At 38.9% G+C, this 24,277-nt stretch overlaps 2 protein-coding genes across 10 annotated transcripts in view; both read right to left on the bottom strand.

The window, feature by feature from the left end:
* The window catches only part of NOS2 (nitric oxide synthase 2), a 37,283-nt gene extending 16,751 nt beyond the window's left edge, over positions 1-20,532 (bottom strand). The window contains exons 1-3 of one of the 2 annotated variants that reach the window (XM_075440307.1): positions 20,481-20,532; positions 1,310-1,485; positions 69-165 (exon numbers count right to left, since the gene is read on the bottom strand). In XM_075440307.1, the coding sequence (XP_075296422.1) occupies positions 69-165; positions 1,310-1,416 (204 nt within the window). In that variant the 5' untranslated portion in view covers positions 1,417-1,485; positions 20,481-20,532. Of the gene's footprint in view, positions 1-68; positions 166-1,309; positions 2,029-20,480 lie in introns of those variants that run through there. The other variant, XM_075440306.1, reaches the window with a different exon arrangement.
* Positions 20,533-21,868: 1,336 nt separating this feature from the next.
* The window catches only part of LYRM9 (LYR motif containing 9), a 41,052-nt gene continuing 38,643 nt past the window's right edge, over positions 21,869-24,277 (bottom strand). For all 8 annotated transcript variants that reach the window (XM_075440088.1, XM_075440092.1, XM_075440093.1 and 5 more), the window contains 2 exons: positions 24,131-24,223; positions 21,869-22,931 (listed from right to left, as the gene is read on the bottom strand). In XM_075440088.1, the coding sequence (XP_075296203.1) occupies positions 22,914-22,931; positions 24,131-24,223 (111 nt within the window). In that variant the 3' untranslated portion in view covers positions 21,869-22,913. The remainder of the gene's footprint in view (positions 22,932-24,130; positions 24,224-24,277) is intronic.

Raw genomic sequence — 24,277 nt, forward strand, 5'->3', positions numbered from 1 at the left:
GAGAAATTTTGAGCGGTAAGCACAACCATGTGAACTGTTAGTATCAAATGATGACGCTAGAAACAGACCTCTCTCCCATCACTGGCCTTTGCTGAAGTTATGATAGGCGGCATCTCTGTTCGCTTCTTGCTTAGATCATATAATTTGGCTTCATCATTTTTTAAGCTTTAAAAAAGAGAAAGACAATTCAGTATAATGCAATGTGCTTCATTCTTGTTAGTTTTACCTGCAGCATTAGTAAGGGAGATGCTGAGAGCTGTCTCTGAAAGACGTACTGAGTCAATACGCCAACCATTTGCAGCAGTGTGCGGGGTGGAATGGACTAGAAGTCAACAGTAAAGCTACAAACACCCTTTCCAGATCACTATGTGGGAAGGAAAACAACAGATGTGGCCTGGAACGGTAAAGGCTGAGTATCACCGCTGTGAGCTGAACAAAGGACATCTGTACAGTTATGATCTGGCCAGAAAATACTCAGAGGAAATAAACAAAGAGATTGAAATCTTCAGGGAAATGTGTGAAAATTTCAGCTAGGTTCAGTCTCCAGCTTATTAAGCAAATAATACACTTCTATATTAATTTCCTTTGTTTTCTGCATTAGGTCTTCCTTTCTGAACTCCTACTTTTTAATTTGGGTATCAGGTTTCAGAAGATGTTGAAAAACACCTGAGAGGCATCCAGACCACAAACTCCAAACCAAACCCTTAGTTTGGAGAGGGCAGTAATATGTTTTAGCTAGCAGAACATATGTGATCACCCACTTCCACTAGTCAGCTTCACATATCTTCACATCTGAGTATCAGCTACTTTAAGCAATGGCAGGAAAGAGCAGGGTACGGGCAGAGAAAGAGATGGTATGCATTAGAAAACTGAAATGAGTAACAGCCTGAAAACTGAGAAATTTAATATGCCTGTGCACTTTATTTTATACAGTGTCTTGTATAAACTGTATTACAGAAATACTCTACCAACTTAATTACAGCATTACTAATCAATTTGCTAATTTTTACAGCATACACATGCCTCCTAAGTCTTAGCATACATGAAACCATTATAACACACCAAATAAATTTAGAACGATGAAAGAGAAAGCAAGATGATTTCTTTCCTCAATGATTGTGTAACTTAGACACAAAAGCTTAAACGTACCTTACCAAGTCAACACACCCAGTGTCCCCCGGGGACCACTGCTCTTTGGTTAATACGATTGCTCTGGAAACACACTATATGTTTCTCCAGAACCTATGTCAATATCTTTCCTTTTCAAATGAAAGAGAATTATGAAGCCATTAAAAGACAAAGATCTTACCTGTGGATGTCCCTATTTTTCTCCACGTTATTATTGATATCCTTCTCTTCAGAGGACTGGTTCTTAGCAGCACGAGGCTTGAATACAAACTGCCACGGGCACAACATTTTGTACGCTTTATTGACGATTTGAGTTCACAGTGCTGAAATCTTGTTTCCTGTGATGTGGGAACACTTCTGAGGAGGGAAAAAAAAACCAAGGTCAGTTTTTGACTAAGAAGGCAACTCCCTTTAAAACAGCTCAGAAAGTCACCAGACGAACTGATCTGATCTAATTAACTTCCTGTTTTAAAAAAGGAAAATTATTTGACTCTTAGAGTAGTGATACTAAAACTAACAGTTACCTTTGTCAGGGTAATGCTGCAGCCACGCCTTATTTTAAAAGACTGACAAAAGAATCTCAAATGTCCCCCAGCTGCATAAACCAGCAAATGCCAGTATCTAAGAAAAACTCATGCATGCTTTACTTCTATGAAAAGCATGCCTTGACATTTGGCTTTTTTAAGTTCTGTGTTTTTCAAAAGTTTGTTAAGTGTTATTAAATGTTAAATATTCTGTTAATTCACATCACTATATATTAGCTAGAAAAAGGGATGTAAAATGTTATTTATACAGTAATAAAAAAAAATTGGTCTGTAAATTACCCAAAATGTTTTGCAATGTATTCATCTACCAGAGACAAATGGAATTCTGAGATTCTGTATTTTGTAAGATAGATATACATAGCATATATTTGAATGTACAATATACATAAGAATGTAGAAAGTTTAATGCTATTCATTTGAACATGCATTTTCTGCTAATTTCTGATCATAGAACAGATTTTTGCGCCAGGCAAGGTGTGACAGGAGAAAAAGAGCAAACTACTGAATTGCTAGGTAAAGAAGAATTAGCCTTGACATTTGAATCTGTTTCATAACAGAAATCAAAAAACAGATGTTTCCAAAAAATTAAAGATAAAGAAAGAAAATACACATTGCCACATAATCTTGATGAAAATTACATATGATGTTATTATTTATATTATTTTTTCGGTAAAAGTAAAATTTGTATTGCTGGGTTCCAAAGATGCTGTCAGCTGTAAAATAACGCAAGAAAAGCATGTAACTACCTGTGAAGTAACTGTAAGGTGCCATTACTCCAGGTAAAAGAAATAGTGTGTAATAAGTATTTCTCTACCGTTACAAAGCTAAATTGTTATTCTGCAATAAAAAAATGTTGCAATGTGTCTAACATTTTTGTAAAACACAGGGGAAAATGAGAGAAGGAAAGGATGGGGGAGAGAAAGACAGAAAGAAAGAAAGACAGAAAGAAAGAAAGACAGAAAGAAAGAAAGAAAGACAGAAAGAAAGAAAGACAGAAAGAATGTCAGAAAGAAAAAGTTAGAAAGAAAGATAAAGAAAAAGAGAAAGAGAAAAAATAAAAGAGAAACAAAAACAAACCAGAAAAAAAAGACCAATATACAAAAAGAAAAATTAAGAAAGATAAAAAATAAAGAGGAAAAATTAAAATAATTTAAAAATTAAAAGAATAAGAAAAATAAATTCACTGGCACTCAGAGTAAGAACTTCCTTGCTTTTTGTGTTCACAACAAGGTTAAGTAACATTTACAATATTACCTGCTACATGCACAAACCTTTAAATCAGCAGAAAGTTTTCAGAGCAGCAGGACAGCCTGGAAATAAAGCAGGAGACCGACCCCAACACTTTACTCCTAATATGGAAAAAAACCCAAAACACCCCAAAGAGTTTGGCATAGAATTACTTCGCTTCCAGCTGCAGTAAATGAATGGCAACCCGCACACTGAAACACAGCACTGTCTTCAGTGCTTTTGGGAGAGATCTGCCCAAACCTGCGAGGAGATGGTCTTCTCCCTCCAGGTTTCTTTCCTTTAATCTCTCCTGCTCTGTGTCCCTCCTGTGAGGCAAAAGCATTTTATACTCCAGGGCCGCGTATGCAAAGCAGCCGAGCAGGGCTTGCCCGTGGCCAGTGGACAGCGGGGGAATCCCAAGGCGCCCGTCTTCCGAGCCGGAGGGCGTGTGGCTGGTGTGCCGCCGCGGCATGACATCACGCGTGTGACGGAGGGCGAGCGCTGAGTCGTTCCTGAGGCTGGGAACGTGCCCCCCTCCTTGCACAGCCTCCTGTAAACTTGATTTCTACACATGCTCAGTGACAAGGACAGTGTATCACATGGACCAGTTTTTGCAACCTTGCAGGCAACGTTGAAAAAAAAAAAAAAAAATTTCCTGACAGAACTCCTGCAGATTTTACCCCGGGCTGGCCCTTCTCCTTCTCCTACACATTAAACTAGCAGCTGCAGAAAGAGAGTCTATGACTTATAAAGCACTTCAAGAGAAGTTTTACAGAGCCATAGAGCTCTAGGCTATGGACCAGTAAAGCATTTAAACAGGTCATTATAACTAAGAACAGGTGGTTTAAGTTTAACATAAATATATTACTTCCTTATTTTTGATCAAGTTTTAACGGATCTTTCTCAGGAGAGTATTTGTGGATTTTCTTGCTCTCCAGAGCTCCCTATTCTATCTGTTGCTGCCTGTGAGTTTGCCCCTTTGTGCTTTTCCAACATACTAAAAAAACTGTCAGGAAACTGCAACTCGCGGAAGTATGAACTATTCACACCATGTTGTACGTGTGAGCACCAGAAGGACAGCTAGATGATGAAGACTGTGTGATTGAGCTAATTTTCAATTTTAGACAACATGTAGACATTTACATATTACAAAACTAGGTTTCTACCTGTGGTCTGAAAGCCACAAGCCACCCGGAGCCAAGGGTGGTGGTGGCACGCAGCATGCAGAGCTGGCAGGCAACTGCAGGCTCAGGAACGCTGCGGTGTGCCAGCACACGCGCAAGGATTTTGGCCCGCATTATTTGTTCGTTGATATTATGGATGACTATTTCAAGGAAGCTACTTAGAACTGTTTTCAAATTAAAGCCAATTCTTAAATCTGCTGACTAATACAAGGTCAAAATCATTACAATAATAACTAGAGAAAGATAGACAGGTGCTGACCAAAGATATACAGAAATAAGGCGTAAGGTGGCAAGAGAAACAGGGAACGGCACATTCTCCTTTTATCTATCACATTTTTACTGGACAAGGTTGGGCAAAGCATTTTCTTCTTTCTGAGTCTAGCTTCTCTATTTAAAAATTAACATGAAATGCTTGTGTAAAGCACTCCTAGAGATAAACTGAGTTATGTGCACATGTGTTCATGTATAAATACACCTGTATGTATCCCATCCAGCGCTGCTAGAGGTGAATCTCTTGAAAAACAGACTCAAGTTTTCTGTAGTTTGAGCATTCAGCTGCTTCACTGTATCAAGCCTATGCTTCTTTGTATTCACTGCTCACAAATGTTCAAGCTCAGATTTTTTTTTTTTTCTTCTTTCTTTTTTATTTGATGCCCTTCCTCTTACTGGAATTATCACTTGACAGCCCTTTGTTTAAAATATTCCAGACATCTGACCAGCAGGCAGAAATCACATGTGAGCTGTGTGACCCAATGCCATGCCACAAATTTCTACCTTGCTTCTGGTCCATGACAGCTCTTCCCAAACCAGACAGACAGTTGTAATTGCTCCAACGTGAATACAACTCTGTGTATCGCAAGGGCCAAATCGAAGGTGCTTGACCTGAAAGGAAACTTCAGACTTCAAAGAACAAGATTACACTCTTCTTTACATTTGCTGTTTTGTCAGGGTTTAAAAATTCTATTTCCATTCTTCCTTTTCTTATTAAATCTGACCTCTCTTTTCTACAGAACATGGGGAATCTTAATGTCTAGTATTGTAAAAAATAACATATCTTAGTAGAAATTTAAGTGAGTTCAATTACATCCACTGGTTTCTAAGCTTTTTATTCATCCTCCTTATTTCCCTGTGCTTGGAGACCGCTGAAATCAAGGAAAGCCTGTGTAGGGAATGGATATGAAAAAATCAGATTTGGAATGACCAGAAGAGGAGAAACATCTTCTTTTCTCATGAGAATTATGTAAAGGATTGGCTGAGGTACAGCCTTTCAGGGAAATGCTTTATCATTTCAGTTATTCAAAGAGGACCCGCTTTTTTACTCACTGAAACCGATAATAAAACTCCCTCTGCATAACAGGAACAAGACAGCACCATTCATCTCTTAGGTGGAGTCTGAGTAACTAAACAAGCTCACTGTGCACTCCTACAAATGCTCTACACTTCTTGGAAAGTTCCTCCCTCAGAAAGAGTTCCACATATACTCCCTATTTTTGCACAGCCACTTCTGACTCTGCCATATCAGAATGCAAGAACTAGTTGCTTTTCCTCCATTAACTTGGATGAAAGAGGTGCCCTTTCAGAGCCGAATGTTTGACCTATTCAATGGCATTCTGACCATGCTGTCATTCTGAGTTCAGTTGTTTTGCTTATGAAAACGTGAGGCCTGTAGCCTTAACAATAAGCTTTCTGCAATTTCATTCAAATCAGGTCACGTTCTTTGCCTGACTGCAATATTCTGCATCAGCTCAAGAAATTATATTCTTAAAAAGTTCAAAAAAAACCCCTCTGTTTGTAAGGTTGTTCCTCTGAGATCAGGACACCTTGACTCTTCCAAGAACTACTACACTGAGGCAAAACTGAGGATAACAGGGGCTTATCTTCCTAACTTCATGTAGCCCTAAAGAGATGATGTTCAATTTTCCCAACTTTTCGTAAGTTACTAGTGATGTTTTTCTCACTCCCTTTCCCTAACTAATCTACTTCCTAACTATGTGAGATGTCTCCAGGAAAATAATTCAGAAATGTTGCATACGACATGACAAATTCAGAAGCTGTAACCACTCAGCATCCTAGGAGATTTGTAAGACCTCACATGCTCCTCCTGAGGTAAGGATGAAGAACTCTATCTGCAGGTACAAACTGATGGCTCTGTTCTTCACGCATTTCCTCTCCCCGAGGGAAGTATTCTGCCTCCTGCTTTACCCCATATGATTAATTTCACTGCCTGAACAGGAAATTTGGTCCTTGAAGCACCAGGAACACATCATCATTAAAAAAGGATTGGAAAGGACCCACACACGGCACCTGGTCCTTCTCCCTGCCTCATCAGCCAGATCAGCTGTAGTGAAGATATTTTTGAACCACCAGAAAACAATTACAGGTCAGTATGAGGGGCAAGGCTCACAGCAATAAAGCTGTTTAGTAAACTGAGATGAGACACCAAAAAGTAAGATAATCAGTCAAAATGGACTCAGATCACACACAAAAAAATTGCATCATGGAAATGGACTCCTGCTTTTCAGTAAAACGCTCACTACTTCTTTCAGACGTGACCACTTTGTGGTGCAAATAACTCATATCTGTCTTCACCCTCTACTTCTTTAAATGTATAATGGAGACATTGAAAAATCAAACTGGTAACTTCTATAAAAATGCAAGGCTCCAACTTTATCAACTTGCTATATTTAATTTAGAAGGTGAAAATAATGTAAAAATAATTCAAAGGACACTTTCTTTCCTTATAACATTTGACCTTTAAATACAAAAAGAAGCTGGTCCATGGAAGCCAACTGCCAGGTACTGTATGTCTTAAGATGAAGATTTACACCATGAAACAATACAGCTTCTCAGCAATTCTTCCTGCCTTTCTGCTCTGGAACCTCAATAGATTCACTGTTTTATTGGAAGCTTCTGGTAGTTTCTGACAAAGGAAGATACAATTAATAACACTAACAACTGCTGTTAAAAAAGGTGTTCCCAAGTATCTCCTCATTGTGACTACTGTTAATAATCTTTTACACCGGTTTGCCTTTTCATTTCCCAAAGAAAGTGTGTTTGGTTTGAATAATCCCTCAAACTTTGCAAGATGGCAAAACTGTTTTTATTTGGTTTAGTGTTTTGATTGATTGATGTACCTTTAAGGATTTTAATGTATTTGCCATTAATTGTAGCATCTTCTTCACTGGCTCCTTCATTATTCTTAAATGTTGTTTATGAAGTGGGGATAACAACTTTCTATCAAAAGCAAAATAAAAGACTCGGGTCCGGGTCTAGGCACTTTAAAATATGCAAATACAAATACAAGCAGGATCACAAATCTACCGTCTGGACTCCTTTTTAGTTTCTACAGATCTAAGGTATATTAAAAGCAGCAGTTTAGAGTGAGAAGTGTGATGTTTCATTTGCCATCTCCTGACCTAGGCAGTGTAAGAATGCATGTCAAATAATGGCAGAGCAGGGTGGAAAATTTTGTGATGTGAACAGCTGAAGGTGAAAATGAAAGCTGAAGGAGAGTGTTAAATTTACAGTGCTGTGCCAGTAAACCCATCCCTTCCTGTCTGCTAGTTGCAAGTCAGGTCAAATTCAGAAATTCAGCAATAACAAAATCCCCTCATTAGCCACCCCTTTAAAAATTCCCATGTGTGTATATTACAAACGTCGATGAGGAAGCGAAGGAGGGACAAAGCAATCAGACAACCAATAACCAGATTCCTTCGTGCCTGGGTGCACGTTGTCTCAAGCAGAAGTGACTGCTGAAACGTACCAACTGACTCACGGGATCCTCAGCCATAGCAGCAAAGCCCAGCTACTAGCAGATTCAGGCAAAGAAGTAAAACAGCAATTGGCAGTTGACTGGGCATAAAACCCGGTGTCCTGCCTGTGGCTGTCTGCTGGGCTGCGTGCCCCGCGCTCCTTGGCATCATCTCATTATGTTTAGCCTATTGAAGATGTCACTGTCTGGAGCATAAGGAAAAGCTGGTATGTGGATAGGGAAAAGGTATAGATCAGTGCTTGTTATCCCTGACCTGCAAGTCATGCTTGTTGCAGCGGAATGTAAAGAAAGATTACATTAAGATTAGCCTATGCAGAAAATCTTTTTTCTTGAGAAACAGCAGTGATCAACAGAATTGCAAATGTGCTCTCATTTAGTAAAAGCATAGCCTGAGGAAGAGCACTGGTTGATATCAGTAGGATTCAGAATTTCTAACCGAGGTCAGATAATGCAAGGGATTTAAATCCTGGTATTCAAAAACCAATCCATAAGTTTCTGGGCTGAAACAAAGAGTAGAAGTTCTGAAAGTTAAAAATACCTTAAACAAAAGGGAACAGAAGCTAAAATTCAGCCTAAGAAATCATGAGGACTATTTTTATATGGTATAACTGCATTCCGCATTTCTGTGCTGCTTTTCATCCAAAGCTATTAAAATATTGCTAAAACATATACAAAATTTTGATCTTGCAGCACAGTCCCTAACCACAATGTGAAGGAACATACAGCCAATTGATGTACTATTTCTCACAGGAATATGCTAGAAATATCATTAAAAAAATGCACTTCTATAGAAACTGCTCCAAAACCTGTGAGGTTGAACAGAGAATTATACAATTTTGGAGGCTAATTTAGCCACTCTATAAAATCCTTGAGTAAGGTTATAAGTCTCTGTTATCATGGAGGGTGGATCATGTTCTTCAGCTTAACAGGACTTGAAAATTTGCCTGCAATTGACATCAAATAAATGTTTCAAGTCAGTCTGTGCAAAGAGGAGGGCTCTTAATCCAGTGTTCCAAGCGTGGGTTTTTTTTGTTTCTTACCTTTTACATGGCTTTCTCCTAAATGATGGATTTCACATGTTTACATTAGACTTCGTGTAATTACAAAATACAGTCCATGCTTCGCATGAAATATAAACAGACTCTTTCTTCAGAGTTTAACGAGCTCTGAAAAAGGTTAAGTCTATTGGGAAGTCCACCAAAATCCCCAGAGTGTGAAGTTTGCACGTACTGCATTCTATTTCTGCCACATTCTGTTTTGGAAGCACATAGGCTTATTACACACTCAGGATAACCTTAGATGCAAACAGAAGTAACAGTGCTCCTTCCTGGATTAAGGAAGTAGGAAGTTAAATCAGTAGAAATTAATGATCTTAACCTGTATCAGAAAATAATCAAAAAACATGATTTCAAGTCCCATCCTTTCCCCTCATAGCATAATCTTTTCCTGATCATTCCCTTGATTACTCTAGACTCACTGTGAGCATAGGCAATGACAACGTTCACAGCGATTTCTTTTTTTCTTTCCTTTGGGGACTGCGCCGAGGTCTCTCCGTCTGGAGCTCTGACCCCGGAAAGCAAGTTTTCTCTGCTAAAGCATCGCTAGTCCTCCTGTCAGCCTCTTCCACAAAACCTCCAATGTGTACAACTGTAAAGTCCTCCTTCTCCTCCTGTACTGGACCCAAAGACTATGTTTCTCATTCTCCTCAATTTCTCTCATTCTCCTTGTCTCCATACTGGAGAGCCTTCCTGACTGGCACGTTAATGCTGTGTGCTGCTGTGCACATTTTGAAAAGATACTGACCATCATGGATTTGGGTCTTAGGCACAAGTTCAGGCACTGGTTGAACTTCTTTCCCAAAGCAAGCGTTTGCATTCACTGCAGAACTGCATCCCAGTCTGAAAATTCTGGCTCTGAAGAACGTGGATGAACTGCGATATCCAGAGAAGAATGGTTCATCACCCAGTTCTGCATTTCCTCACTGAGGGACAATCATGAAGCAGGATTTGAAGTGGATAAAATCAGGAAAAAGTAACAGCTACTCATAAATCATTTTGTCTCCTGAAAGTCTGCTGCTTGCTTCTTCATGCCACTAAAGCACACGCTTTCCTTCCATAAGGAGTCTGTGATGTTGGTTGGTTGCAGAATGCTAGAACGAATTCACCAGGCATTACGAACCCATTATCAAAACAGAGGGCACCCTCCTGCTGAACTCTACAATGTCTGCAGCAGTTGATCTGCTTCACACTGAGAAAGAATCATTGGGCATCTTGATCATTTGCTCCAACAATCTTCAAATGGCTCCACTAAACGTGGCACTAAATGAAGAGAAACTATTTCAAGCTACCTGATCTGTATATTTACCATGTCTTTGTTTGTATCCAGTCACGATTCTACCCAGATCTCTGGAATTTTTCTCTCCCTAATTGATTTCTTCTAAATAACCAGCAGGGAACGTTTCTCCAAAGCTGCTTAATATTTCTATGTCAATATTGTCCCAGCTGGCTTATTTGTTTGATAAGAAAAGAGATTAAATGCATGGGTAAATCAAGCAGGAAACAGCCACAGGAACATTCCCCACAACTAGAAATGCTACATCCCGCTCTGCTGACCACATCACTGACCAGCCTTTTGTACCCACCCTGACTGTGGTTTTGCACTATCACTAAGCCCTCAAATAAGCCTTCCCCAAGGAAGCAATATTCTGGAAAGTATCAGATCTGCAAATAGATGTTTGCGATCAGCTCTGCACAGCCTCATTTTTTAGTAGTCAACAATCCATCCTCACAGGTTGCCTGTGCAACGCAAAGCGCTCCTTTTTCTAATCATGCATATTTCTTTGGGTCAGCCTGGTTTGACAGACTTAAATTTATCAGAAGCATTTTAAAAATTTATTAGTTTTTGTGACAGTCAACCATGAACCAGAATATAATTTCCATATAAAGCCTGGCAGATAGAGGCATTCATTACACAAGCATCTCAAATATGTCAGTTGTATGACACCAAAAACAAAACAAAAAAAAAAAGAAAAAAAGAAGAAAACCCCCCATCTGTTCTACCACTTTCCAAAATATACTCCAGATATAGTTAACAATATTTACTGCTACTAAGGGCCAGAGTAAAAAATTTGATAGAAACTGGTATATTTGGTTTTGGAAAAGTAGATGAGGGTGTTTCACACTGCTTCTGAATTTAAATTTTTTAGTCCATGTGGAATCTGTCCTTTTTTTCCTTATAATTAAGTAGCAAAGCCTTCCTGCCTCAGTCTCTCAGTAAATAAAACTACTACTACTACCCACTACTGGGTACTACCTATAAGTACCACCATTATCCACTACCACCTGCAACAGTAGTACACCTAGTTAATGAGCTCATTTCCCCTCACCTCAGTCTCTCACCTGCTAAATACAGTACACAAGGTCTCTCTGCTAGAAAGGGAAAATAGTTTGCAATCCTTAACTGTCCATTCCTTTGTTTTTTAATGAAACATACAGCGCTGTTGAAACAATTTCAATAAAACTCGTGTTTATCTCTATTGCTGACCCGAAAGTCTCTACCTTCTCCACTATACCAGCCTTTATCTACTCAGGGTTTTGTTTTTTTTTTTATGCACACTCAATCATCAAACTCTGGTCAGCATAGCTTAGCCTACACAAAATCACAGTATGTTCAGCTGCTTTCCACTGTTTCCTGGATGGAGGCAGGGGTTGTCTCAGGCAATTTTACGGCTCTGCTTTATCTCAATGAGCCTTTTTACTGCTTAAGTTGTTTTTAATGACTATTGTAAAGCACTACAATTAGGCCAGGCTTACCCAAGCCTACACAACTTTCAATGTCTGCAAAAGTGACATCACATTTTCAAAAGTGTCCGTGAGAGTGAAATTATCCTCCTTCTGTTAGTGTTAGGAAAAAAGCTACTGCTAGAGGGTTTGTGGTAATGAGCTTACAACTCCTTTACTAGCAAATATCTACCTTCCCCTACCAAAAAAGACAATTTCCATGGCACATTCTTCACCACCTTCAGAGTACTTTTAGTTGGTTTTCATTGATTCTGAAAAGCATGTCCAGCTAAACACTTCTACATTGAAATACAGACAATTTACCCTGTTAGTCTGTGTTGAGAATACCAGAAAGTAAGCTTCTGCCAACCTGCTGCCAGTTTTGATTCACAGAGTAGATCTTTGGACTAATTTCAGGAATTTTGCCTCTTATCACAAATCTATATAAAGCCTTTAGTCTGAATGTATCTTCTCACTACATCTTTTATGGTTTTTATTTGTTTTGATTTTTTTTTTAACTTGTTTGTTGATCATCCAATGATTATATGAATTGGAGAAACATCCATTATAGGTTGTCAGTCAGCAGGAGGCAAGCAGTCGTTAACTTGCAAACTCCTATTCAGGCAGTGCTGTTAAAACATGATGCTTACTTCTGTCCTTGATGCTTGTCTGTTACGTACAAAAAGTATGTTTTAGGAAAACGTTCACACATATTCTGACTAATTCTCCACCACTGAAACAACCATAAAACAACCATTTCCTCATTTGGAACTGCCTAGCAAGCAAAACCAACCTGTAGGTGAACTTTAGGTAGTTGCTGAAACATGGTACACTGAAGACTGCTGGGATTTATAGACTATTCCTCAAACATAACTCCTACAACTGAAATAAAGTCAGCAAATAAACTTAGATCATGCATAGGGTTACAGGAGAATGCACGTTGGAAGGTACCTCAGCATTTCAGCTAGTCCAGCCTCCTGCTTAAAGCATGGTCAGCTATGAGGTCAGACCAGGTTGCTCAGGGCTTGATCCAGGCTGGTCTTAAAGACTTCCAAGGAAGGAGACTGTACAACATACCTGTGAAATCTACTCTACTGCTAGACTGTCCTCATGGGGAAAAAGTTTCTCCTTATACCCAGTCTGAACTTCTCAATTCAACATCTGCCCATCGCTTCTCATCTTCCCACCATGCACCATTGCAAAGAGCCTGGCTCCATCTTCTTAATGACCTCCTTAAGGTCACTGGAAGGCTGCAATTAGATCCTCTGGGTCTTCTGTTGTCCAGGCTGAACAAGCACAGTTCCTTCATGTTCTTCTCATGAGGCATGCACCCCAGCCGTGATCACTTTGATGGCCCTCTGCTGAACTCACTCATTGGAGGCCCAAACTGGACACAATATTCTAGCAGCAAAAGATGCAGATATTCTAATTGCGCTGCTTTTCCTACCCCATTCTCTTTCTATAGGAATTCCAGGCTAGGGACATAGTATTTAGCTTGTTTTTCCTTCAGCGAGCAAACACACTGCTTATTTACATAACTCTTGACCCCACTGACAGAGAATAGCCTTTGAAGCTGCATTTGGAAGGGGGAACATCATTTGGGACTTTGAGAAGTCACTTATTAAGAAAACAGAATGTGAAAGAACAGGTGTTGATATACAGTAAGGTCAGATTCTAGAAAGTGATGGATGGCTTTATGAAGTGGGTGAAGTCATCGGGTTTAATCTATAATAAGTAATCCTAGTACAAACATCAAAGGATTGTTACAGATCAATTAGCAGGTGCTATTATTATCCATAATAATTTTTGTCTCTATTACCAAAAGAATAAGATGCAAAATACTCACTTCACGCAGTCTAAATGCTTCATCTAACTATTGCAGTAAGAAGGTATTTGGACCACGGCCATCAAAGCAAAAGGAGCTGATGTAGACTGTGTACTTCACTGTTAAGTGACAGAAATAGTAAGAATTTTGGTCAGAAGCATGTTCTTGCTTCATCTTGGTTTTATGATGATTAGTTTTGGCTTAGTCATCTGAGACCTGGCAGAAGGGAATGTAAAGGGAATTTTCTGTGACTTTACAACACTGTAAGGCTAAAGTAGCTCAAGACAGCTCTCTGACCAGCACAAGCTGCAAACCACTGTTATTTCCTTCGTTCCTAAGACTTAATTACAATCTGACACTTCTCTAAAAGAAAACATTCATCTTCCTAGCAGGGCTTTAAGGCATCAGCATTTCCTGTATTTCAAGGAAATATCAAAACCCTCATCCAACACAACATCTCTGATCCTGATTTCCTCCCATGTTTTTGCTTTTGAAATCCCATTTCTTTTCAATGGAAGAGCAAATCTGCATGCATGAAAGGCAGATGACTGGTATCCTGAAATGACTTCCCAGTGACAAGAGACAAATCCTTACAGTTAACAATGTCTTGATTTGGTAGAAAGACCACATCAGAAAAGATGACTTCTCAAGTACATAATATACCACCAAATGTCCGATAGCTCTGGATAAGGAACTAAGAAGTGATAGCTCAAAGAAATGATAGCTCATTACAAAAAACTACGAAAAGCATGCAGAAATTCCTCATCTCAGATCAGCTCCTACCCAGTTAGATGATCATTTTGCAAAAAAAACACCCCACCCCATCTCTGATTAGTTAGCAGAAGTGAATGCACCATGGAGAATGGGTCATCATTTTTGTCAGTGAGGTATTCCCAGTCAGCGTTGATACACACAAATGAGCACAGTATAAAGTAGCGATCAGCAGTCCATAGTCCACAGATCGCAGGTTTTAATACTGATGAAGTTGAAAACAAGAAAAAGGTAACGCAGTTCAGCACAAGACAGCAGCATGACTTTTAAGGTTTACTTTTCCAAAAGAGCATGTGAGCATGGGAAGTAAAAGCAACTAATCAGTGGTCAAAGAAACTTCAGAATCCTCTTTATGCCTTCCCCTTATTTAGCACTTGTAACTATGGGTAGTGCCTTTGCTTCCAGTCTCCAGGCTGACTTGCTGAAGGCCAACGCATCCTCAACAGGAGGCCTACCTCTTGAACTTCGCCCATCTGGACTACTGCAGAGCAGAGCCTATGTTTTGTGAAACTGGATTAAAAAAAAAAAAAAGCTGTTTGACTTTTAATTCTGGTAGACATGATTAAGCATGGTACCTTTCTCTAAGTATTCAAGGTAGTGAAAAACAGTGTAGGATGGTGAACGCTCGCTGAAGTACACAGGAGTCTTGCCCTTTGACTTCAGCAGCTTTGGCTCAGAACCCAGGAACAGCATGAAAAGTAAACATCCTGATAAGCACCAATCTAGACCTTATAGACCAAGACAGAATTTGATAAGAGCATGAAAGGTAAGAATTACGTCTCCCAGCTTTTCTTTTAACAGACAGTCCCTATGAATTCCAGATGTTGTTAGAGTGTTACAGAGTTTTACAGAGCAAAGTTACATAATTATGATCTGTGATTTCTTTCAGATACTTACAAAATTGAAAACACTTTCTAAATAGTACATAACGAAGTCCTCCACACATATAGTACAATAAAGTCAGATGATTACAGGTTCAGTACGGTACCCAATCTGTTCCTTTCAAGGCATCTTTGCTAGATGAAAGAGTTTCTGGCTCTGTTCCTCTCTCAGCCAGACATGGATTTCATTCAATTTGCTTTTTATGCTAAATACCACTCATATTGTGTACATTCTTTCTATTATTACATCAGCTATAAAACCTGCACCTTTACTTATGAATTAACTTTGAGGATAATGAACAAGTTATAGTGGGCAGGGATTGGCTCTTCATCTCTTAAGTTTCCTAATACACACTGGATGCCTTTTCACTGCATTTAATCAATTAAAAATTACCAGATGGTATAGCATAACTGTGAAATCTTATAGGCTGTATCATGTCAGTTGGGACCAGAATTTGGCGATCTCTGCATTTTTAAACTGTGCTTCTGAAATAATTCTAAAATTATCGTTACTATTTTACTATCTTCCTAATTCAGTCGTGCTTGTAGGGGAACAACCATTTTACTGCTGCTTGCCAGCAGAGTCCAAACCTGTCAGAGAGGTGCTCTGTGCCTTGAAATCATCAGGCTAAAGGAAGATGGTGAACACAACACTGCGAGTGGGAGCAAATAAGTATGTGAGATAGTCAGGTATGTTAAGAACTCTCCTTAGTTCTTGAAAAAAACAACCAGTAGAGATCCACTATAAGTTGTTGTTTACTCCTGTCTTGCCTATGACAATTTAATCATTAATTGCAATTACAAGTGTCCATCACTATGTAGATAGTGAACCAGAGACCCTTCCATGTAATCCAAATGGACAAGACAGAGAAATTATTTCATTTTCCTGAGGTTATACAGCACCACAGTGAAATATGTAAGACTATCACCATGTATATTTTTTAAGGTCTCCCAAATTAAGCACCTAAAAAGCAATCTGAGAATCGCTTTTGAAAAATCTTGGTCATAAAGCTGCAACCTACTCTGAGATATTTCTAGCTAAGAGAAATTCTACAGAGCTCTTTGGGGAGAGAAGTCTCCAAGATCAACAGGTGTCTGTGTTCTGTAGTGTAAACTGCAGTTAAACACACCATGTTGTGACCTCTAAAAAGAGGAGGAAAAAACAGAAAATAAGAGAAAAAAAGCCCTTGCAGTTGCACAATTGTGGAAAACAAAACACTCTATTTTTAGGCATGAAACACCAGTCCTCAGACTGGTGAGCACCAGGGAGGCGTCTCCAACAAATACAGCCTTTGCCTGCGTCTGCCATCATGATACAATATTTTCCAGACTACTAACTTCTGTTTGATATTTGTTTTGAAACACTGTTTTCCTTGTTCCTTGTTTCATACCAAGATACAGTTGACTTCCTGTGGATGAAATAACTACTCAGAAAATGAAAGTAATACTGAGAAAATCCCAGACCCTGTGTGATGTTACCTAATAAGAACATGAGTCAACCTAATCAGTTGCAAGAATTTATTGTCAATTTTCTATCTTTTAAAATCCATTCCATAGAACGGCAGGAAATATTAATCAAAACACCACCATTTTCAAACTTCTTCCAAGAAGGATACCAAAGACTGTGCAAAAAAAAAAAAGCTGTAATAATAAAAGGACATAAAGTGCGCTAGTTTTTAAACCAATGAAGCTGAACCCCAGCAGAAGGAAGCATACAGGCAATGAGGCAGTTCAACCTAATGTTGCAGAGTGGCAACTGAAAAAGAATATTTTATATGAGGTAGTAAAGCACCCAAACAAAGCTGTCTCATAAGTTACCGATTAGAAAAAAATAAAAATCAAGTTAATCCTTTTCAAAATGGATTAATGCAGAATATGAAGGCAGATTCTTCTGGGGGAAAAGGCACCCAGGTCGATAGTCACAGAACACAAAAGTTAGCTTCTTAGGCTCTCAGTTCATAGGTAAGGACAACAAACAGCAGATCCAGAAATGCCATCTTCATAATCTACTAGCTGGCTTAATTGTGCAGGACTACTCCCTTAAGTGTGCAGTATCAGGGACCTCACGACCAATGATAAATACAAACACTGTTAATCTCTTACCTGCAAGTGACAGATGCCTCGGTCTGCCTCTATACTTTTAAAAACTATTTTAAATACCAAACACAACTATGAGGAAATCAGAAAATATTCTTCAAAGAACAGGATTTGGTTTTGGTTTTTTTTTTAAGTTAATGTGTCTGTCCTTATTAATCACAAGCTGAAAGAAGTATTTGATACTGAAGGATACTTCAGTTGACACTATTTCATAAAACCTAGCTTGACAGAAGTATAAGATAAATTAATCAAATAATACAAAAGTTGAAAGATGTACCAGCTGGCTTGTGCTCAAGAAGAAATATGTTGCCTCTGAACAGTAGGAAAGACTGCAGTAAAGCAGCTGACCAAGCGGACAGCACAGTACAGCGTCAAGCCATCTTCACGGGTTATTGACTTGCTTTAGAACACAGTTCTTGACAGAGAGACTGCTCACATGCTTCAAATGAACATATGCTATTGTGGATGACACGGAGGGACACTGCATGGTGGAGTATAAACCTCTAAAGACTTGTTCTTACAGTTTAAGGTCAAGGACTCTCATAATGAATTAGTCTTATGATATTGAACATCTAAGACTCACAGCCGCTGCGCTGCCTGTTTGGGTTGCATATTATCAGAGATTTATATGAAGGCACAATTTGTAATGCCAAGTTAAAAGATATTCACAAATAAGAAACTGTTTCCCTTAAAAAAAGATCACAGGAATATTATTGGTTTCTCTCAGCAATAGTGTGTATACTTGTTCTTTATAGTATCGCAGCAAAATCACTTCCTTATGACATCTGAAAATGAGCCAGACACCATAGATGGCTTTTGTTTAGCATCAAATTCTTAAGCTCACATGTCTTTAAACAAAAAGCAATGCCTGTGACAAAATGAACCAAGTGAAAAAGAGATTATAAAGTGCTAAATCTAAAGAATGATTTAAAGAATATTCAGTTATTGACAAATGCACTAAACAAAGCCTGGCTTGGGATGGAAGTATTCTGTTCAGCACCCACAGGGCTCAGAAGACTTTCAGTGGCAAGAGTGAACTGAAATCGGCGACACCTCTGACTTCAGAATGTGATCAGAAACACATACATCTCATTAACCATGTGAAGTGCAGAGTACTATCTTGTATTTTAGACAAACCACAAGTTTACAATCTTTTCCATACCAACACCTGACATCAACACCTGACATCAACAAATCAGAAGGAAAAAAAAAAAAAAGAGAAATATTTTTCACTACACAAAGCTTCTACATGAGGCTCCAAGGCTGGTAATAACAACAGCAGACCCTTTAACATTTGTCTGTGGGCTTAACAGCAAGAACCTATACGCTAAGCGAAACACATCAGCTAACCCACCAGTCAACTGCCATTGTTCGAATCTTTCTAGACACGTCACTTCCATATTTGTTATGTACAGATTATTTCCACACAATTTCAGCTTTAGGATCCTAACGTTTTATATATATAGAAAAGAAAGTATCGCACCAAATCTGGTTCTGTCCTCAGACTGAATGTTGATGCGTCTATAGCCTGGAGCTAGTGACCAACTTTTTTCTCATTTTCCTTAGCTAAAATGTCATCTAAATAAGCTGTTTCACCGTACTTCAACAAATAAAAACATGACCCCAACCTATTAAACAGAAGTCTCCCAACTGTCTTTTCCTTGTTCAATATTTGCCTTGCATAGCAAGCCTCCTGTGAAAGCCTCTGTCTAGCTTAACTGACAGACTTGTCTGTACACAACCTTTGAACAATTAGTTCCACTCAACTCCTATTTGTAGAGGACTACTTAAGAGAAGTTATTGACCCAAGGTCTTACAGTAACCAGCTGTAAAACTGTTGTTTCCAGAATGTAGTTATTACACTTGTGTAAACACAATGAAAACCATCAGGCTAATGAGTGGCCAGGTGATAATATTCCATACCAAAAGTGAAGCTGGTAACTGAATGCTGACTATAGCAGTGCTTATCTGTGGGGCTAACAAAAACTAGTGCTTTTTACCTGACTTTTTGATGGCCTCTTAATCATTCAGCTATTGCATATACCTAGCAACAGTCCATTACTTACCAGAACTGTCATGATATTCAAGTACAGAAATGGGTTCCTCATTACAGTAAAAAGAAACTAAATCCTATTAATAGAATAGGCTTGTCCCCTTTTACCGACATTATTCTTTGTTGCGTCAACAGTTTGATAAGCACTGGATGCTTTTTTCTTTTAAAATGTGCAATAGTAATTACAGTATACAATACAGTCTCTTTTATCCCCTCTTACTTAGTTTGCACCCAACATCTTTATTTTCAGAGATTCTGGATGGCTGCATATGGAAATACCGATGCAGCAGTCTATTTGGTGTTGACAGTTTCTTCGTAGCTGCCATCAGAGAACCATGGAGGAGACTGACCAATGAAGTGAGCAGCAGGAATAAAGTTATGCCTGTGACTGTGCAAGTCTTTCCCTCAGGGGGCCGTGTTAAAGCCACCGGCAGCTAATCATTAGCACAGCGGCACTAACACCAAACGAAGACACTGGTGGAACAGAGAACAGTTCTTCAGTCTCAGCAAGACTGGGTGGCAGAGAGTTGCTCAAACAAAGATGACCCTGGATACTGCTGAAGTGAACTCAATTGACCACATAAACTCTCAGATCAACAGGTTAGTGAGTGGTAAATTCGGGCAAGTTTAGGCTTAAATGACTTCTCAGAAGTTTTCTGGATAATAATTTTGGCAGAAATATTGAAGATTGGCCTAAATAGCTTTTCAGAGTTCGGGTTCTCATCTACATCTCTGGTCTCAAATTATGCTGCTGAAAACCAGAATTTGTATAAGGTCTTGAAAACATAAAAGCCTCAGCTATGCAGCTGAATGACTTTTCAGCTCAGTCATTAGAGAAACATGTCTGTTAGACATTGGTTACTCTCACTGTTACAAGGAAGTAAATAGTTGTTTTGCATTATGTCCCCCCACCACCAAGAAAATTATTTGTCCCACAACAGAGTAAATAACATTATCTTTATGCTATATTTCCATTCTATTAAAAGGTTTGTTATTTTGAAAACCAGATTATGTTTATATGAAAATACCCAAAAAACTCAGACATCTCATCATGCCCTACAACCGAATCACTACTGTCAAAATATTTAGCCATGGTGTCTCCAGCCTCAGCAAAAACGCTCCCTCTCTGCACCCTACCAAGAACTGCATGCTCTATCAGTTTCCAAAGACTAAAATTCACAGATCCTGGTCCTGCCATATCAGCTACATCTATCATACCTTCAGTCTGATGTTCCCATATCTCAGCTGGCATCTCAGATATTGGGAGCTGCAGACAGGCCATGGTTGCACCTTCCAGCTCCTCGGTGCTTTCTCTCTAACTATCAACAAATTAAATAACAGGCATATAAGAATGATTTAGACATATGCAATTATCCTAACTGATTAATTAATTGAACAAAATATTATGTCTCACACAACATAAAGCAAGACAATTAAAGCAACAGAGAGTTGTTGAGCATGCTACATTTAAAGTTCAGGAAACCAGTATGTTTCCATACGCTGTTAATCCCAGTAAGCCTTATCATTTTCACTACTGCACTGACACAAAGCTCAGTACATCTCCATGCTACAGATCAAATATATATAACAGAATTGGAGTACAGCATGGGTCATATGTTTGCTGTTCTTGATTAAAAGTAGCACATTCAGGTATCTTCTATCAAATCTACTTGAGCTTTTTTATTGCAGTGTTCAGTTTCATACCAGATATTCCCTGTCAGATGCCAAGGTTGAAGTTTTCTATGCTCTACCTTGCACCAAGTTATTCTGAAAGTTGAAACCAGAGTGGCGGCACTTTCAAAAAAGAAGTATTTAAGTAGAAAGACAAGTGGGTTTCCTCACATGAAGGAACTTACTCCTACTTTGTTGGGAAACTCTATCACCCTCATGCTTTATTATCTGAAATTAAGTAGAAGAATGGCCCCTGCATAATACCTGAGTATCTTCTGATGCACCTGTCAGAAAAGAATTTGAGGAAGTGAAAGAAGTAGGGTAGAGACACAAGATGAAAGAGAACAGAATTAATGAATATCAAGAACAAAAGTTGTGGGTGTGTAAGGTGATGCAAAAGACATGGGACTAGAGAGAGGAACAATAGTAGCAATGGCAGCGCAAAAAATAACAGAGGGCAGGAATTCTTGAAGAGGAGGGTTTAGGGTTAGCAGAGACAAAGGAAATTTTTTGATACAATACTTTATGGTATAAACATCCACTTATGGCCCCCATTTCTTTTATAGCACTAATCAAATTTTTTTCAGTCACTTTGGGCTAGGATTTTCTTTTTGTTTCTTTCACGGCTAAATGAAAACAAGAAACTCTGGAGCCTAGAAGTGCCTTAGCTCTTGAGTTCTATTGTGGCAGGTGAGGAAGCTCAACGATTTCGGGCAGCAAAAACAGGCCCACCCCCTAAAACCTGGGACGCGCAGCGCAGCGGGCAGTGCCACCTGGAGACAGACAGCTCCAAGTGCAGCCAAAGGCAAAGGGCGCCCTTCGAAAGGAAACTTGTACCCCTAAACTAATTTGAGGATGGCTAGTATTTCTGTTGAGTTTTCCCTAATGAAAATCTATTAGGGCAGTGAAGAGACGGTCTTAAAAAGGACATGGACTCCCATTTTTAAAGGACATTTATTATATGTTGCAAAAAGTTGTGAAGGCCTTTATATCTGTACAACATTGCACATTTCAGTGATTACACCATTCAGTGCACAAAACCCATCTGAATGGTGTCCGTTTTCACGAGAGTTCAGCGATTCGGGTGACAGGCACCTACTTATATGTAAGAAAAGACAACCTTTAGTTCAAGTGCAAACCTACCGAGCAGAATGAAGATGTGCCGGTAGCATAGACGGGCAAGTGGAAAATACTGTGGTTCAGTTTCAGACGGGCTTAAAGTTCTTGTGGGTATGTTCTCCACCCAGTAGCCAATACTTTTGTGTCTGCTATTAGATTGAAACCAGTCCTGTGTCCTGGTCATACCTCTGCTTGACTCTGAAAACATATCTATGGTTCTGACAGAGGATGATCTGACGTAACAGACTGACTACCCTAATTCAGAACATGACACGAACACAAATCCACTGTTACAGAAGAATCTTGCCACCAAATAACCTACACAATAAGCATATCAAACACTGTTACTTTACAGTGGATGTAGGCGTAACAGTATAATCTAGTAAAGAGAAATTTGCTCTGATCCTAATGAGCGTTTCTCAGGTTTGCGAGCTCCCACTAAAGGCTATATGCTCAGATACTAAAATTCTTTCAGATCAGGCACTGTAATTCATCAGATATAAATGACAGACAGGGCACTATTTATTTGTTACTGACTTGCACTCCATTACATTTTTACTCTCAGTAAGTTTTCCTGAGAAGCTCTCCATGCTATTCAAATCCTAAACAAGTTCAGGCTTTAAGCTGAAGTTTGTGATTATACAAGGTAATAACTGCGAACCTGGATCATGCCTTTTAATCTACAGACTCAAATAGCTTCAGAAATATTAATGTAGCTTCATGACATCCCAGTGAGATATAAATTATTGTATTTGTATTCTCTGAGAGAAAACTCCAGGCACTAACTATAATATAGTACTGGACTTGACTGCAAGACCTCTAAAGATGTTTACCAACGACATTGTCTTCATCATTCTTCTTCTACTTCTGCTTTTTATACTAAAAAAAGGAAAACAGAAAAAAACAATTATTTGTGGGAAAGAGCACATAACTCTAAGTAACAGTTTATACTGACATGGAATTACAACCTTCTTCACGATCTACATAAAATTATCTCAGTTTCCTTTAAGTTAGACTGAAATTTGATAGGCTTTCCCTCTACAATATACAATAATGCTTCTTGGCAAGCACTGTGAACCCAGTCCTCCTCTCACACAGTTCAGTTGCCAGTTTTCCAATGAAGCAGACTACGATCTTCATAGCAAAATCAGATTGAGGCTTTTCATAATTGTATGGAGAATAAAATCAGATTCACTCACAGACAGTTATTTACTAGGCTGTAACTGCTAGGATTTGGCTACTGCTATAATTTTATAATCTATGACCAATCTGTGCTTGCTCCTGTAGCAATTCTCATTTGGATTTCATGGGCTGGAAGACAGAAGGACTTAAGAGTCATTTAGTAAATTAAATCACAGATATTTAGAGCAAGCTGAACTTTTGACTGGTTTCATTTTACTCCATGTTAACATATGTTCCCCAAACAAACTGAAATCCAAGGAAGTCCAGGTGATTCTCAGCTGTCTAACAGTAAACAGTCTTCATCCTTTTATCAAAGAAACCAGTTTGAGTGGCATCTTTCAGTGCTGTGACAGTAAAGAGGCATATCCACTACTAACTATGGCACAAGTAAAGCAGTTACCACAATTTTGTCACTATGTTGTCTAACCCCGATCTGTGCAGCCACAGGCAAGGTCTGAGGTGGTGGTGGGGGAATCCTTCTGGGAGTCTGTGTAAACCCATTAAGAGTGGATAGATTCCTGTTAGGGAAGCAGCTGATGCGTAATCAACAAAGTGTGGCTTGCAGAATATTGTAGGTTTTTTCTCTATTATAGAGCTATACTAGCCACCACTGCTTTAATTCAATAGCAGTCTTCATGGAAACAAAATTTACACAGGGACCAACTTAAAGCATCATTGGTTCTAAAAAATACAGTTAAGTTTATATCAACAAAGAAGAATTTTTAAACAAGAACTATCACAATCATAAGTCTCTAGTAGCTAGATATTTCCTTTCACCCAGACACTTCAACGTCCAGGACAATGGAGTGGTTTGCTGCTCCTGACTCGCTTTCTGATGTTTTCTTCTTTGATCTGAACCAAGAGAGCGCAAAACCTAGACAATCTGACACACTTACTTTATTCATGACCCAGTCAGCATCTTCAATGGCTCTCTTAATGATCTGCTGGATGCGCTCAGGATTGTCTTCATCTGCATGGACTTTGAAACTCTGCAACGTTCAATCAAAGCGTTACACTGACTAGCCAACTTAATGCAACAGTTG

The sequence above is a fragment of the Opisthocomus hoazin genome, chromosome 20, assembly GCF_030867145.1.
Source record: "Opisthocomus hoazin isolate bOpiHoa1 chromosome 20, bOpiHoa1.hap1, whole genome shotgun sequence".
Lineage (NCBI taxonomy): Eukaryota > Metazoa > Chordata > Aves > Opisthocomiformes > Opisthocomidae > Opisthocomus > Opisthocomus hoazin.